The sequence below is a fragment of the Neurospora hispaniola genome (genome assembly GCF_033458365.1).
Source record: "Neurospora hispaniola strain FGSC 10403 chromosome Unknown B0T23scaffold_6, whole genome shotgun sequence".
In the NCBI taxonomy this organism is placed as follows: Eukaryota; Fungi; Ascomycota; class Sordariomycetes; order Sordariales; family Sordariaceae; genus Neurospora; species Neurospora hispaniola.
In genome coordinates this window covers 1,410,942-1,423,202 of record NW_026944411.1, presented here as the reverse complement: position 1 = coordinate 1,423,202, position 12,261 = coordinate 1,410,942, and the positions used below count along the sequence as shown (strand labels likewise).

The following is a 12,261-nucleotide window of genomic DNA, read 5'->3' as shown; positions in this document are numbered from 1 at the left end:
ATCCTAGATGCGAGCAGCACGGCCGAGATAGGTTCCAGTAGTGAAAGTCCTACTATACCCGCGAAAGATGCCCAACCTCAAGACGTCGAGAAGCAGCCATCAAGAAAGACAGTCGACGATAGGCAAAAGAAGGTTTCGGCATTCAAGTCCCTTGGCCTTCTCGATCGGTTTTTGGCCGTGTGGATTTTCCTGGCAATGACCGTCGGCGTTCTGCTAGGAAACTTGGTCGACAATGTCGGCCCGGCACTGCAAAAGGGGACATTTGTTGGTGTATCCATCCCGATTGCCATTGGACTCCTGGTGATGATGTATCCTATCCTCTGCAAAGTGCGATACGAGTCTCTGCACGAGCTTTTCTCCCACCGCGACATCTGGAAGCAGATTGGGTTCAGCATCCTTGTGAATTGGATCGTTGCGCCTTTCCTGATGGTAAGCATCTCTTGCCGATAATCTCGCCTTACGTATGAAAGTTATTCCAAGACTAACTTTGCCCGGTGACAGCTCGCATTATCATGGGCATTCCTACCTGACAAGGAGGAACTGCGTGTCGGCCTCATCCTCGTCGGCCTTGGCAGGTGCATTGCCATGGTGCTCATCTGGACTGGCCTCGCCGGTGGCGATAACGAGTACTGCGCCATCTTGGTTGCCATAAACTCCATCCTCCAGATGGTTCTCTTTGCTCCGCTGGCTGTCTTTTTTATTCGCGTTATTAGCGGCGAATCTGGTGTGCGGGACGTCTCGTACGAGATCGTCGCTACAAGCGTCGGAGTTTTTCTCGGGATTCCCCTCGGTGCCGCCATCCTTAGCCGTTTTACCCTCCGCTGGCTCGCTGGTCCCGTCTGGTTCGAGAAGGTCTTCCTGCGCTTCGCGGGCCCTTGGTCTTTAATCGGTCTGCTGTACACTATCCTGGTACTCTTTGCCAGCCAAGGCCACGCTGTGGTCCATCAGATTGTGTCGGTGCTGCGCGTGGCCGCGCCGCTGTTTGTGTATTTCATACTTATCTTCAGCGTGACGCTGTACGTGACGTACCGTATGGGCATGGGCTACGCACTCGCTGCGACGCAGAGCTTCACAGCTGCGAGTAACAACTTCGAGCTCGCCATCGCCGTCGCCGTGGCAACGTTCGGAGCTAACAGCGATCAGGCGCTGGCGGCAACCGTCGGGCCGTTGATTGAGGTGCCGGTATTGATTGGTTTGGTTTACGCCGTGCGGTGGGCTGGCAACCGGTGGGCGTGGAAGAACTGAGTTCGGTGTAAGAAAGCACAAGATGGACATCCATGTGTTTCTTTTCCCGTCTGCCAAAAAAGGGCGCTGTAGGGAGTAATACGGATGCCATCATCAGAGGATTGTATCTTTTTTGAGGGCAAGACACTGCGAGAATATTAGCAATTTATGATAATATAGAGAAGGCAGTTTATGATGGCGGATAGAATTATGCTGCTTCGTCCAAGAGGTCAAACACTCTCGTATTCTTGACGATACAGTCGCTCGGGCCGGTACAACCGAGGACTACCCGTATACGACTGGTGTCTGCGTGACCATGCATATTGGCGAGGATCGCAGCCGCGACATCGCAGGACGTCTCCATGCCCGAGTTATAGCGGACATCTGGATCGGTTAGATGCGACGAGGAGGTTTCGCTAGAACGTGGCCAATCTTCCAGAACTGTCGGTGTGTCATCCTCGTCCAGCGGGCCGATCGGTTCGAGAAGACGCGAATTGTCTTCCGTTCTGCGTGGCGGGTTTTCGCGTGGCGTTTCCAGATTGCAGCTGCGTGCAGGTGTCTTGGGTTGCTCCGCGTTCAGCACGAGGCGATTATTATGAACCTGCTGATTGTCGATGGGACCCGGATCTCCACGACCTAGGAACTCGTCCACTTCAGAATCAGAGACCCCTTTCTGAAATAGCAAGGCACGTAGTCTCTTGTTCTCGTGCGCCACTTGACGGGCTGCTTGCTGCATCTCGAACGTGGCCTGGACACCGAGCCGCTCCTGCTCATCCAAGCGCCGCTGCAAGTCACGCATGAGCTCCTCCCGGCGGGCCCGAGACCGCCGCTGGTTTTCGCGTACCCGCTGCCTGGTCTCTGCTGTCTTGTGCTGTTGGTTTCCGTCAGTCAAAATCTAAAGGCAAAATTATATCGTAGTGGGCTTGGTCACCTTCCACGGCATGGTTCGCTTTCAAAACGAAGAAAAACAAATTACGCGCCGACGCTTTTCGAAACTGGAAGGCGATAGATGGAGCTTGGGACTGGATCTTTGTGCTGTTGGGCGGAACATACGTGCCGCTTTTTCTTATGTCCTCGCAAGAGATTTACCGGGAGCGATAAGAGGGCACTGTCTCATCACAGCGCAACCTAGGTTGAGGCTTGATGTGGTTCACGGGCAGGCAGGGTACAGTGCCCCTGACGTCGAACGGCACCTGCACCCCAGCTTTGTCCCCCCACATTACCGCCCCGGAAGAACCCGCTCGACCCCCTGAGCAGCCCTGTGGCCCTTGCTGCCTGAGGCGCCACAGCACTTTCCACAATCACACAGCACCTCGGCGCCTTTCCTGCAGCCTCCAGGAGGAGCCGAGGCCCATGCCTACCTCCATGTAACAGCAGATCCACGGTTTATCCACCACCTCCTGGCGACCTGAACCTGGCACCGCACCGACCGTTCACTTGGTTTTCCCTTTTGACGAACTTCCCCGGATCGAGAACTGTTCTGCAACCGACTGATACCTAGGCCTCGACTCTACCGTCAGTTCTTGTCTGCCGTCTCCATCTTCAATCCAGGGCATCCCATCCACCCCATCCATCCATCCATTCAAGTCGTCTGTCGCATACCCCGAGGTTGCGATATCGTCATACCAGTCTACTTAGCGACTTCATCATCGCACCATAATCGGACCTCCGCGACTATCCATCCTACTAGCTCCCATCCGCTCGCCCCCCTCCCACCCTCTCCGCGGAATCTCGACTCTAGTCTTCCCGATATCAAGTTCGGGATTGATTGCGACACGATTAATCGCCGACGTTTCATCCCGGTTCCGGCTCTCGGTCAATGTCGCGCCCCTAATCTCGAGATCATCATCCGAAAAAGGACAGTTCAAGATCCTCAATGTCGACAGCTGCCGACGTCCCTAGGTTCAAGGGTCCAAATCCCATCATCCAATCCATGTCAGCAACGAAGCGATCGACTACTAGCACAGATGTCAAGAGCACCATGTCGACAAATTGGCTGGGCGCGTACGGCAACTTCATCACCAAGAACAATCATCAGGTCTCCCAGATAGAATCGACCCTGCGTTCCTTAACATACATCATACCTGGTTTGTGCAATCATCGCGTCGCATCATCGCTTACCGCTTCCTAACACCGTCTACAGGCCGTTTCCGGGATGCCGAGATTGCCTCCGAGTCCATCCACAGCGGCGTCCAGCTCCTTTCTCTCTACCATGATACCCTGCTATTCCGTGCATCCTCCAAGCTATCTCAGCCATCACTCGCAAACGCGCCCTCTCCGCATAAACGATACATCCGCTTTTGGTTCCTCAAGAGTCCCCTCTACCGGCGCGTAGCCTATCTTCTGCAGATCGTCAACTATGTCGAGCTTTTAATCGAGATGGCGGCCAAGCGCCGCGGCGAGCGCATGCGTTGGCGCGCCGTCATCATAATAGAGGCCATCAAGGCCTTTTGCAAGCTTCTTCTGCTGAGGATAACAAAGTCACGGCCACTGATTACCCCGGTTCTGCCCGAGCGAGAGCCTCTGCCCGAAGCGCCAACCGACGAGGAATCCGCCTTCCAAGGGGACGACAGCGGATACGCCAGCGCATCAGGGTCGCCACAGCAGTCGTCACCGGATGGAGAATGGACCATGCCCCGCACCGGCATGTCGCTGCCGACATTACCTTCGCCCGGCGACATCAGCAGCTACCTCCTTTCGCGGGTGCTAACAGCCGACGACATCAAGCCGGCGGCAAAACTGGTCAATCAGCTACAAGGATCGGCGCAGGTTGCTGAGATCCTGCATATTCTGTCACCATTGGCATTTGCAGTGGCCATGGCTCGCAGCAAGGACAAGCGCAAGGCCTGGGCTCCGTGGGTGCTTGGGTTGGCGATAGAGTTGGTCGCTCGGCAGCTGCGAGATCGCAGCCTACGGACGACGCCGCTCGAACGGGAGGAATGGAGCCGTAGAGGCTGGGCCTTGGGGTGGTGGATGATGCGCGGGGCGTTCTACGAGAATATCACAAAGTCGATGGTGGAGGGCGTGAGGAGACGGATGCCGAGCTTGATTGGAGGCATTTTGGAGGATTATGAGTACCTCTGGGAGAATTATCATTTCAGCACCAGCCCGTAGTAGGCTTCAACGTTTCTGGGGATGGGCGAGAGCTGGTTATACATGGCGGAGCAACGGTGTTGGTCACTGGTTACCAAGTCATATACCGTCCACGATTTTGGGTTTCGGAAATTGTTTCATTCGTAACCACCCAGAAGCTTGGTTCGGCGCCTTTGGATGTCAACAAAGAACCAGTCTGAGCAGTGGGTGCTTAGTAAACTTTGTTGCCAGGGCAATATCAGTATAAGCGGGCATGGAAGCGTTGGTGATGTACGAGCATGTTCTGATTGGTTCAGCACTTTGTATATAAATACCATAATTGTGATACGACACATTCAACCAGAGCTGGGCTTCTGTCTCAGTGTCGTGAGTAAGCAAGGTGCGAAAGCAGAGTTCGATCAGCGATGACTAACGAGATTCATCCAAAACAGCAACCTTTGACATAGGCTCCCAAGACTGCCGGTATGTTCTCTCCACTTGCTGCCCTGTAACAGCACATCCTCAGGAACCAACTTGCGGCCTTCGGTCCGCCAATGATCTCAGGGTATCCAAAAGAACCAAACAGACGACACTTTTTTGACCATGGTACGGAATAACGCTCAAGCAGATATGCTGGGTTTAGGCTAACTAAGTATGTCTATAGATTTTTACATACATCCGATTCTTAACCAACTAAAACGAGTGTCCCATCCATTACCACACCATCTTCTCCATCGTATTCCGTCATACGCACACCATACTCTAGGAATCTGACCTGACTGATCATCAGAACCTTGAGCCCAACTAAGCCTGGTATCAAGCTTGCTTCTTCTTGGAGGGAGCCTTGGCGTTGCAAGCTGGGTCAGGAAACGCAGGTTAGTTCTTCTTAGCGTTGCAAGCCGGGGCAGCGGTGGCAGCGGCCGAAGAAGAAGCGTTAGTAGGGCGAACGCCGGTAGGGCGAACGCCGGTAGGGAATCCACTAGGAGGACCACCATGATGGCCACCGGGGAAGCCACCGTTGGAGTTCGCAACGCCGCCGCTCTCGTAGAAGGTAGCAGCAGCAGAGACGTCCCTGGAAAGCGTGGTGTTGATACCGAAGCCGATCCAGCCGAGCAGACCCTCAGAGACGGTAGAGCCGAGGTAGACGTAGTTGACGATGGGGTCGCCGACCTGCAAGCTTTGCTGGTGGAGCATGTCGTCGGAGTTGAGAGTGAGCTTTTGGGTGTTGGTGTTGTAGACGGGCTCAGCCTCGACTTCGGTGATGAGATCCTGGTCGAAGTAGATCTGGCCGACGTGCGAGGCCGTGGTAGACCGGATCGTGTTGTTGGGGAAGACGGTCGGGTCGACGTGCACCATGACGTGGATGTGGGTGGCGCGGCCGGTGTAGTGGCCGGGGAACAAGGTCTCGAATTGGGCGATGCCGTCGGCGTCGGTCTGCTGGAGACCACGCAAGAATGTGGCGTTAAGGTTGGAGGCGTCGCCGTTGCCGTTGCCGTTGGCGGAGACGCCGGAGTAGACGCCAGTGCTGTTGCAGTCTGGAACATGGAGAGTTAGCTTTGTGGGTCTACCAAAGGTGGAAACAAACACTGGGGAACGATGGCGGGAAGTGGCGAGAAAGAAAAAGAAAACGTACGCCAGATCTCAAGGTAGACGTTGGGAACGGGCTCGCAGGTCTCGACATCGTAGACCTGGAGGTCGAGGGCGAGATCGACACCGGCCTGGTCCTCGGTGATGTCCTCACGGATATACTCGCCAGCGACGTAGTAGGGGCCTTCAGTGACCTCAGGGCTGAGGAAGCAGAAGTCGGTGCTAGCGAAGATCTCGGAGGCGGGAGTCTGAAGAGTGAAAGTGGCGTTGGAGTGGTGGGTGCCACGGGCATAAATGGAGCGGGCTGAGGGAAGCGGTGTCAGTCGGTTTCGAGAGGGTCCATCCAGCCTTGAGGCCTTGATATGGCAGGACTTACCCTCGAGGTTCCTCTTCCTCATTATCTTCTTGGCGAGCTCCTCGCGTCTAGCGACGGCGCGGGCCTCAACGCCACGGGCCTTGAGCTTGTCAGCGCAACGGCCGTAGTCGCTGCGGCCAACAAGGTCGAGGATGGCCTGACGCTCAGCGTGCTCGGCACGGATGTCATGGCCAGGGTGGGCCGTGACGGCGGTAGCGGCGATGGCTCCGAGGAGAAGCGAGGAGAGATGCATCTTGATGGTTTAAGTTCAGAGAAGACAAGATATGGCGGTCGTTGTTGTTGTTGTTGTTGATGATGAACAAAAGATTATGTCTCCTCAGTGCGGGAAGATCGTCTGATATATATAACCGAAGGAGCCTCGTGGAGCATATCCAACCATCCGTCCAGACCGCAAGGTTCACGGCCAGAACTGGGAAGCTTGAGCCTCCTCTCACATGCCAAGCATCATACACCCATGGCGTTCTCGTCGGAGCGTGCTACGGTATAGGGCCTTCTCTTTCGAAACAACCCTGTGGTGACGAGTGCAGCTGTAGGGGAACAAGGTTCGGAGAAACTTTCTTTGGGTTTTGACCAGGGATCGTCTAAGAGGGAAGGGCAGCAATGCCATCCATTCATTTTCCTGGAAGACCAATTGGCGGAGATCAATATGTCAAGTTAATTGATTGCCACGACTCCATCCCATATTGCAACGATGCCTTCGATGAAACCATTAGCACGTGGAATTGCGTGGACACTGTGAAGGAGTCTCCCGAATTCGTCACCGACGGAGCTCTGCTCAAGATAGCCCAAATTCGAAAGGAGGCAATATATGGCTGGCCTTGGGCTCGCTTGTACCTGAAGTTGTTGGACTCGAGCCGAGCTTGATCCGCTCGGTACCTCTTTCATAGCAGGTGCTCTATGGCGAACCTCCTAACGCAGCTTGATATTATGCACCCCGGACAATGATAGATTGAGGTGCTATATTTTGTTACCGCACAGACAAACCGTGACGACCAAAACAAGAAACACTCGATGCACAGATAGCTGAGGTGGTTGGTGGCTAGGCTTGCACCCATCCCCGTTCAATGCTTGGCCCTCTCAATTCTCTAATGAAGCTGCCGGAGTTGTCATGTGTCTGGGGAGGATTCGTCATCCCGGCTCCACAGAGTCCACTTCCCCCCTTGGACAGACCCCTTGCTAGTTGCTCGAGAAGATCTGCAAGAAGAGTTAGGGCTGCTTCCGAGTTAGGGATGTTCGGGTTGTGGGGGTGAAACACAAGGAACCCGAATTTGCACCGCCCATACATAACGCGTTCATATGGAAACAGGGGATTCAATTCCATGGCAAAAGCTCAACCAATGGCATCAGCTGTATTTGTGCACTTTGCCAATGAGGAAGAAACAGCCCTGGTTCACTTGGGGCTCTGCGGAAGCTGGTTGAACAAAGAAGCTGGTTTTCTTCGATTCGACTCTCATCGTTTTATCAACACCCCTCAAGGATAGGCTTGACACTACAGCAGACAGTACGCGTTCGAATTTCTCCATACGCAAGTGGGTTAAGACCAAGATGGAAGCTTGGTGAACACAAGAACACCACACGTCTACCTTTGTGGCTCCATGCCTCTCGACAGCCTGCCAAGACGGGAGAGCCGTGGGATGAATGGGGATGAAAGGGAAGACGGAGAAAGCTGCTGCAGAGAGATCTGCAAACGCCCATGATACCTAACCCTAGTCAGCCTAGCTCAACCATCTTGTTTGACGCGCGTTTTTCGTCTGGGCATTGCTGTCAATCATCGTTAGCGAGACAGTCGTGGAGGGGAGTTGGAGGCGGTAGAAGCGAAAGGAGTACGTACGTCAACTGGTAGGTAGTAGCAGTCCGGGGTTGGAAGTAACGAGGGCTGAGGTTCAGGAAGAATGGAGTTCTGGCCATGACACCCCTTCACGACAAAGATCTGAAGAACAGCCCAGATCTCTGTCCCGGTTCTGTTCGGCTTTCATTCGCATAGCAACAGCTGATCCTGAAAGACAACATCAAGACCTACTCTCAGGACGGGAGAGACCGGGTTCTGTTACGCTGCGCTGTACTGCATTATCTCAAGTTTCTTGAGTGAAGTGCCTACCACATCAGGAAGGCCAGGAGGTGATATAGCTCTTGGCAAGTTCCCCTGGTGCAACATTTTGCTGCGGCACTTACCTACCAAACTGCCAAGAAAGGAGGGAAACCTGGTTCAACACTTGAGTTGTGCAGTGCGCGGAGGAACCCCCACAGCTTACACCGCACATCGGTAAGGAATCAGGGGAGGAGCCAAGAGCCGCGTTGGGTTGTATCAGCTCATGCGCCAGTCACGAAGAGAGAATTACAGATCATGCAGAGAAGCCTAGAGGTAGGTAGGCGGATACAAATGCGGATAAAATGAGAGTTTACGATTAGGTGCTTACCTCCCGTCATTGCCCCGTCCTAAATTCGATGGACCTGCCTAAACGTTCTTTGAATGTAACGCCAAGAGCTATGGTCAGAGGGGAAAAGGGTGTTTCTGGAAGGTGTCGTGTATTCACATGACTGGCAAAGATTGCCAACTGCAGTCGAATAAGTTGGTGGCCAAAGCAATCAACGTTCCATTGCCGCCACTTAGTCTGGAATTCTGGTCCTTTTCTTGACAGTCGGGGTTGGAGAGTGGAAAAAATGACGACGGACGACTGTGAAGGTCAACTCCAAAAAGAATGGTTGACGAGTCAAACAGCAGAGATTGCCAATCTTCACGAAAGTCACCTCTGCTCTCAAGGTTACGCGGAATCCAAGGGCCCCTGGTAGAAGAACTAGACCACTATAGAAGACGCGTCAGCAAACGCAATGAGAAACCGCGTTGACGTGGAAAGGCGGTGGCTGTATCGGAATTGTTCCGTCTCCGCAAACACTAAACCGGGGAGCCGGGGGCTACGAGTAGGCGGCCACGACTTACCTCTATCGCAATGGAGGCATTCATAACTTCATTACCGTTGGGAAGCGAACTACGATATTGACAACGACAAGGTACGTACATACCAGTCAGTTGTTCTTCAATGGGAACGGACACCACTTGCCCCATCGAGGACTCTGTTCGTGTTGGTTGTGCCATTGACGTCCTTTTTTCCCGGCACAATACAAAGACCAGACAATTACTTCGAGTTTCCGCCTCTAGGGCGTAAGTGGCTCACATCACCGCCCTGTTGAGGATATGGATACACGGAGACCAGCGGGCCTTGATAGGATGGATCATGCATGTCTGTACGAGCCAGCATCTATCAGCCGATGGAGCAATTTTGAGGGGAATACCAATGACAAAATTCGGGCAAATTCTATTCAAACCGATCTTTGCTGTTTGAGCCATGATTGCGCGTTGTGCTCGTCAAGAGGCAGATGAGCAGTAGCTTGGCAGTTTCACTGACCGGGCTGGGTTCAGGACGACACTTGACGCTCCATCGTCCAGATGGCCCCACGGTACGACGAAAGGCCCTTGCACTATAATGGCTTCTGATGACACCTATCATGGAGGTAGATTTGACGAAGCTACAACGAAAAGCGCCATTGCCGACTTACAAAGAAGGAGTGGTCGCACAACGACTGTCTGGGCGACGCTGTCGTTGTCTCTGGCCGTTGCTTTTTCCGTGTCAATCGAGCCGAACCTACATCATTTCAAGGGTGAAATTGAGACCATCAAATGGAATGGGAATGCGGCCGTACAGCACCTGAAAATTCGATGGCCGTCGCTGTTTCTGTAGGTGTTCTTGATGATGGCGGTAGTGATCATAGTGAGGAGGATGAAGATGGGAAAGGCGGGAGTCGACGGCGTTTTATCAGTTAAATCTTCGACCTTCTTCTCTGATCGTGCATTGTTTCTTCTCTTTCTGCACCTTCTATTGATGCGGGAGGTCCTCGCGCCTGCCCTGGTCTGACATGTAGGGTCATAGCATCTGTGTCTGGCAGCAGGACCCGGAAGCGAGGATCTAACAACCATCGTCCCTTCCCAAGACGGAATTCTTTTCACCTCTCAATTTCAAACAATGAATATCCAACTTCTTCTCAAAAAATTTGTCTCGAAGCTCATTGATTACTCGATTCCCGTGAATGATTCTGAGATGAACGGTCATGTTTTGACCACGGTGATGCCATGGCACAGTTATGCGTCACTTCGAAAATACTCGAAGATAGGTTGGGTACCCAATTTGCCAGTCTAAAGAAAGATTTGTGAACATTGCATTATCCAGATTGCGGAGTGCACATCACGATACATGTCTGCCTCAATATCTGTTGATAAATTGAAAAGCACAGTGTTAAGATGTCTTTTCGTTCCATAACGATGCGGATGGTTCCAGCATTGCTGCACTGGTGTTTGTAATTGTCAAACTCACTGCTCATCATCATCCAATCATCGGAACCATCCTCATCGGGTATGGTGTAGCGGTAACATCGTTGACTCTCACTTCTCAGAAGTGACTGCTCTCTCAACAGCCCCGGGTTCGACTCCCGGTATCCGAGTTGCGATACTTTTTTGCATTAATTTTTTCATCGTGCTTTGCGTGATGCGGACTTATTCCTGTCCTTGTTTTCCTTTTTTCTTTTCTTCTTTTCTTCTTTTCTTCTTTTCTTCTTTTCCTTTCTTTTCCTTTCTTTTTTGAATATTTCTCAAGCTTCCAAAGGAAAGATTTATCTCGTACGTTGTGGTACCTTTTTGTGTCTCCCACACTCAAGTCCCGAGGATATTCTTATTGTGCTTCACCTGATCGCCCTAAACAGTCTGTGTACATGATAGTTGATGTTCCACCAAAAAGCAATATTGGTATCACATTTCCTTCAAGCTTATCGTATTTTCATTCCACTCTAAGCCTGAGACGAACTGCTTTTTTAGCCTGAGACGGACCAAGACTGACCTCAACTACCTTTGATCGAAAGTTAGAAGATACCTCCCTCTCCCTTGTGCTTCGCGGTTGACACTCTGATGCTAGAAGCTGAACAGAAAGTTTTCGCAATTATATTGAAGTCGTAGTTGAACTATTGGCCCATAGCATGGAGGGAAGCAAAAGTGAGGGGCCTAAAACATCAGATGTATCCGGCTCAGATCGAAATCCAGTTCGCGATGTTTTAGCTAGATGCGGTACAAGTTGGAGAGATTTGAATTTGGCATTTTAGTCATCTCGAGCAACGTGAACTCTGTAATACACCATGTAAATCATCCTCAAGTTGAGAAATCATCCTCCTCTAGACAAGGCTTCATGGGCTATGGGCCACTGCAGCCCAACAAACTGCTGGGGAAAAGGGTCAGTTGTGGGCTCTCATTTCGCGGGGAAAGGACTTAATAACTCAGAATCCGCACACCAGCATAGTAGTCCATGTGTTAGAGCCAGGACCCTGGAGAGCACATCAAACCGCCGCCAATATCAAAGTGATGTGTGTCTATCGTCGGGATCGCGTAATCATTACCAGCAACTGTTTCCATCAAAGCAGGATCCTTTAAGTTAGCGCACTATGAAGATTTGCCCGCGGCTGAAACTTTTGCTACTCAGCAGGAAAATAGGCACATAGACTGGTTCACAACTAACCTCCCTGGGTGGACGGTAGCTCCGTATGTGCTCGGTTTCGTAATCAACCCGCGCAACGTGGCATCATCATGCCTCGAGCGGCGATTGTCCACGGATAACAGTTTTCTGTACGCTGTTTCAGCTATGCCTCGTGTGCCCGAACAACACTGTCGCGCGGGGCGGTGGGAGCTGCCAGTTGCTTCCACCCATTCGACACAGCTTGAACATAGCGTATAAACGTAGAGGGTGACGAGTCACTTGACTTCCTAGCCAACTTAACCACACCTCCCACAGACCTAAGATGCCTCCCAAAGCTTTACAAAGGCTTCTCCCGGATCAAGTTCTACGAGCCCTGTCGGTCGTCTTTCGTTCATCGGATTGACGGGATGAATGGAAATGCTCTACGTCGGCGTCTGATAATAAGCTGTCAGCTTTTGACTAGTGAGTGAGCTAGTAACGCTTAGATGG

General features: G+C 52.3%; 4 protein-coding genes and 1 non-coding gene across 5 annotated transcripts; 3 read left to right on the top strand and 2 right to left on the bottom strand.

Moving 5' to 3' along the window:
• Positions 1-195: 195 nt before the first annotated feature.
• B0T23DRAFT_320580 (arsenical-resistance protein ACR3) lies at positions 196-1,245 on the top strand (the record flags this gene model as incomplete). The annotated part of the gene is made up of 2 exons (XM_062835177.1): positions 196-429; positions 502-1,245. 2 exons carry the CDS (start codon positions 196-198, stop codon positions 1,243-1,245), a joined length of 978 nt encoding a protein of 325 aa, XP_062690741.1.
• B0T23DRAFT_190964 (uncharacterized protein) lies at positions 1,164-2,369 on the bottom strand. Its single transcript, XM_062833217.1, has 2 exons — positions 2,156-2,369; positions 1,164-2,095 (listed from the first exon to the last, which is right to left on the bottom strand). Exons 1-2 carry the CDS (start codon positions 2,165-2,167, stop codon positions 1,433-1,435), a joined length of 675 nt encoding a protein of 224 aa, XP_062690740.1. The 5' UTR covers positions 2,168-2,369; the 3' UTR covers positions 1,164-1,432.
• A 239-nt stretch (positions 2,370-2,608) lies between these two features.
• B0T23DRAFT_362223 (peroxisome membrane protein) lies at positions 2,609-4,721 on the top strand. Its single transcript, XM_062836298.1, has 2 exons — positions 2,609-3,311; positions 3,368-4,721. The coding sequence occupies exons 1-2, from the start codon at positions 3,101-3,103 to the stop codon at positions 4,336-4,338; spliced, it is 1,182 nt and encodes a 393-aa protein (XP_062690739.1). The 5' UTR covers positions 2,609-3,100; the 3' UTR covers positions 4,339-4,721.
• Positions 4,722-5,172: 451 nt separating this feature from the next.
• B0T23DRAFT_421827 (Intradiol ring-cleavage dioxygenase) lies at positions 5,173-6,527 on the bottom strand (the record flags this gene model as incomplete). Its single annotated transcript, XM_062839781.1, has 3 exons — positions 6,260-6,527; positions 5,930-6,187; positions 5,173-5,831 (listed from the first exon to the last, which is right to left on the bottom strand). Exons 1-3 carry the CDS (start codon positions 6,489-6,491, stop codon positions 5,173-5,175), a joined length of 1,149 nt encoding a protein of 382 aa, XP_062690738.1. The 5' UTR covers positions 6,492-6,527.
• Positions 6,528-10,661: 4,134 nt separating this feature from the next.
• On the top strand, positions 10,662-10,753 carry B0T23DRAFT_t284. The gene has a single exon. It is a non-coding gene; the product is annotated as a tRNA-Glu (tRNA).
• Positions 10,754-12,261: the final 1,508 nt, after the last annotated feature.

What these genes read in the sequence shown, in the direction of transcription:
- B0T23DRAFT_362223 (XM_062836298.1), top strand. Translation starts at nt 3,101, where the DNA reads ATGTCGACAGCTGCCGACGTCCCTAGGTTCAAGGGTCCAAATCCCATC. An exon ending in CTTAACATACATCATACCTG is followed by an intron (nt 3,312 to 3,367) that starts GTTTGTGCAATC and finishes CACCGTCTACAG; the next exon opens with GCCGTTTCCGGGATGCCGAG.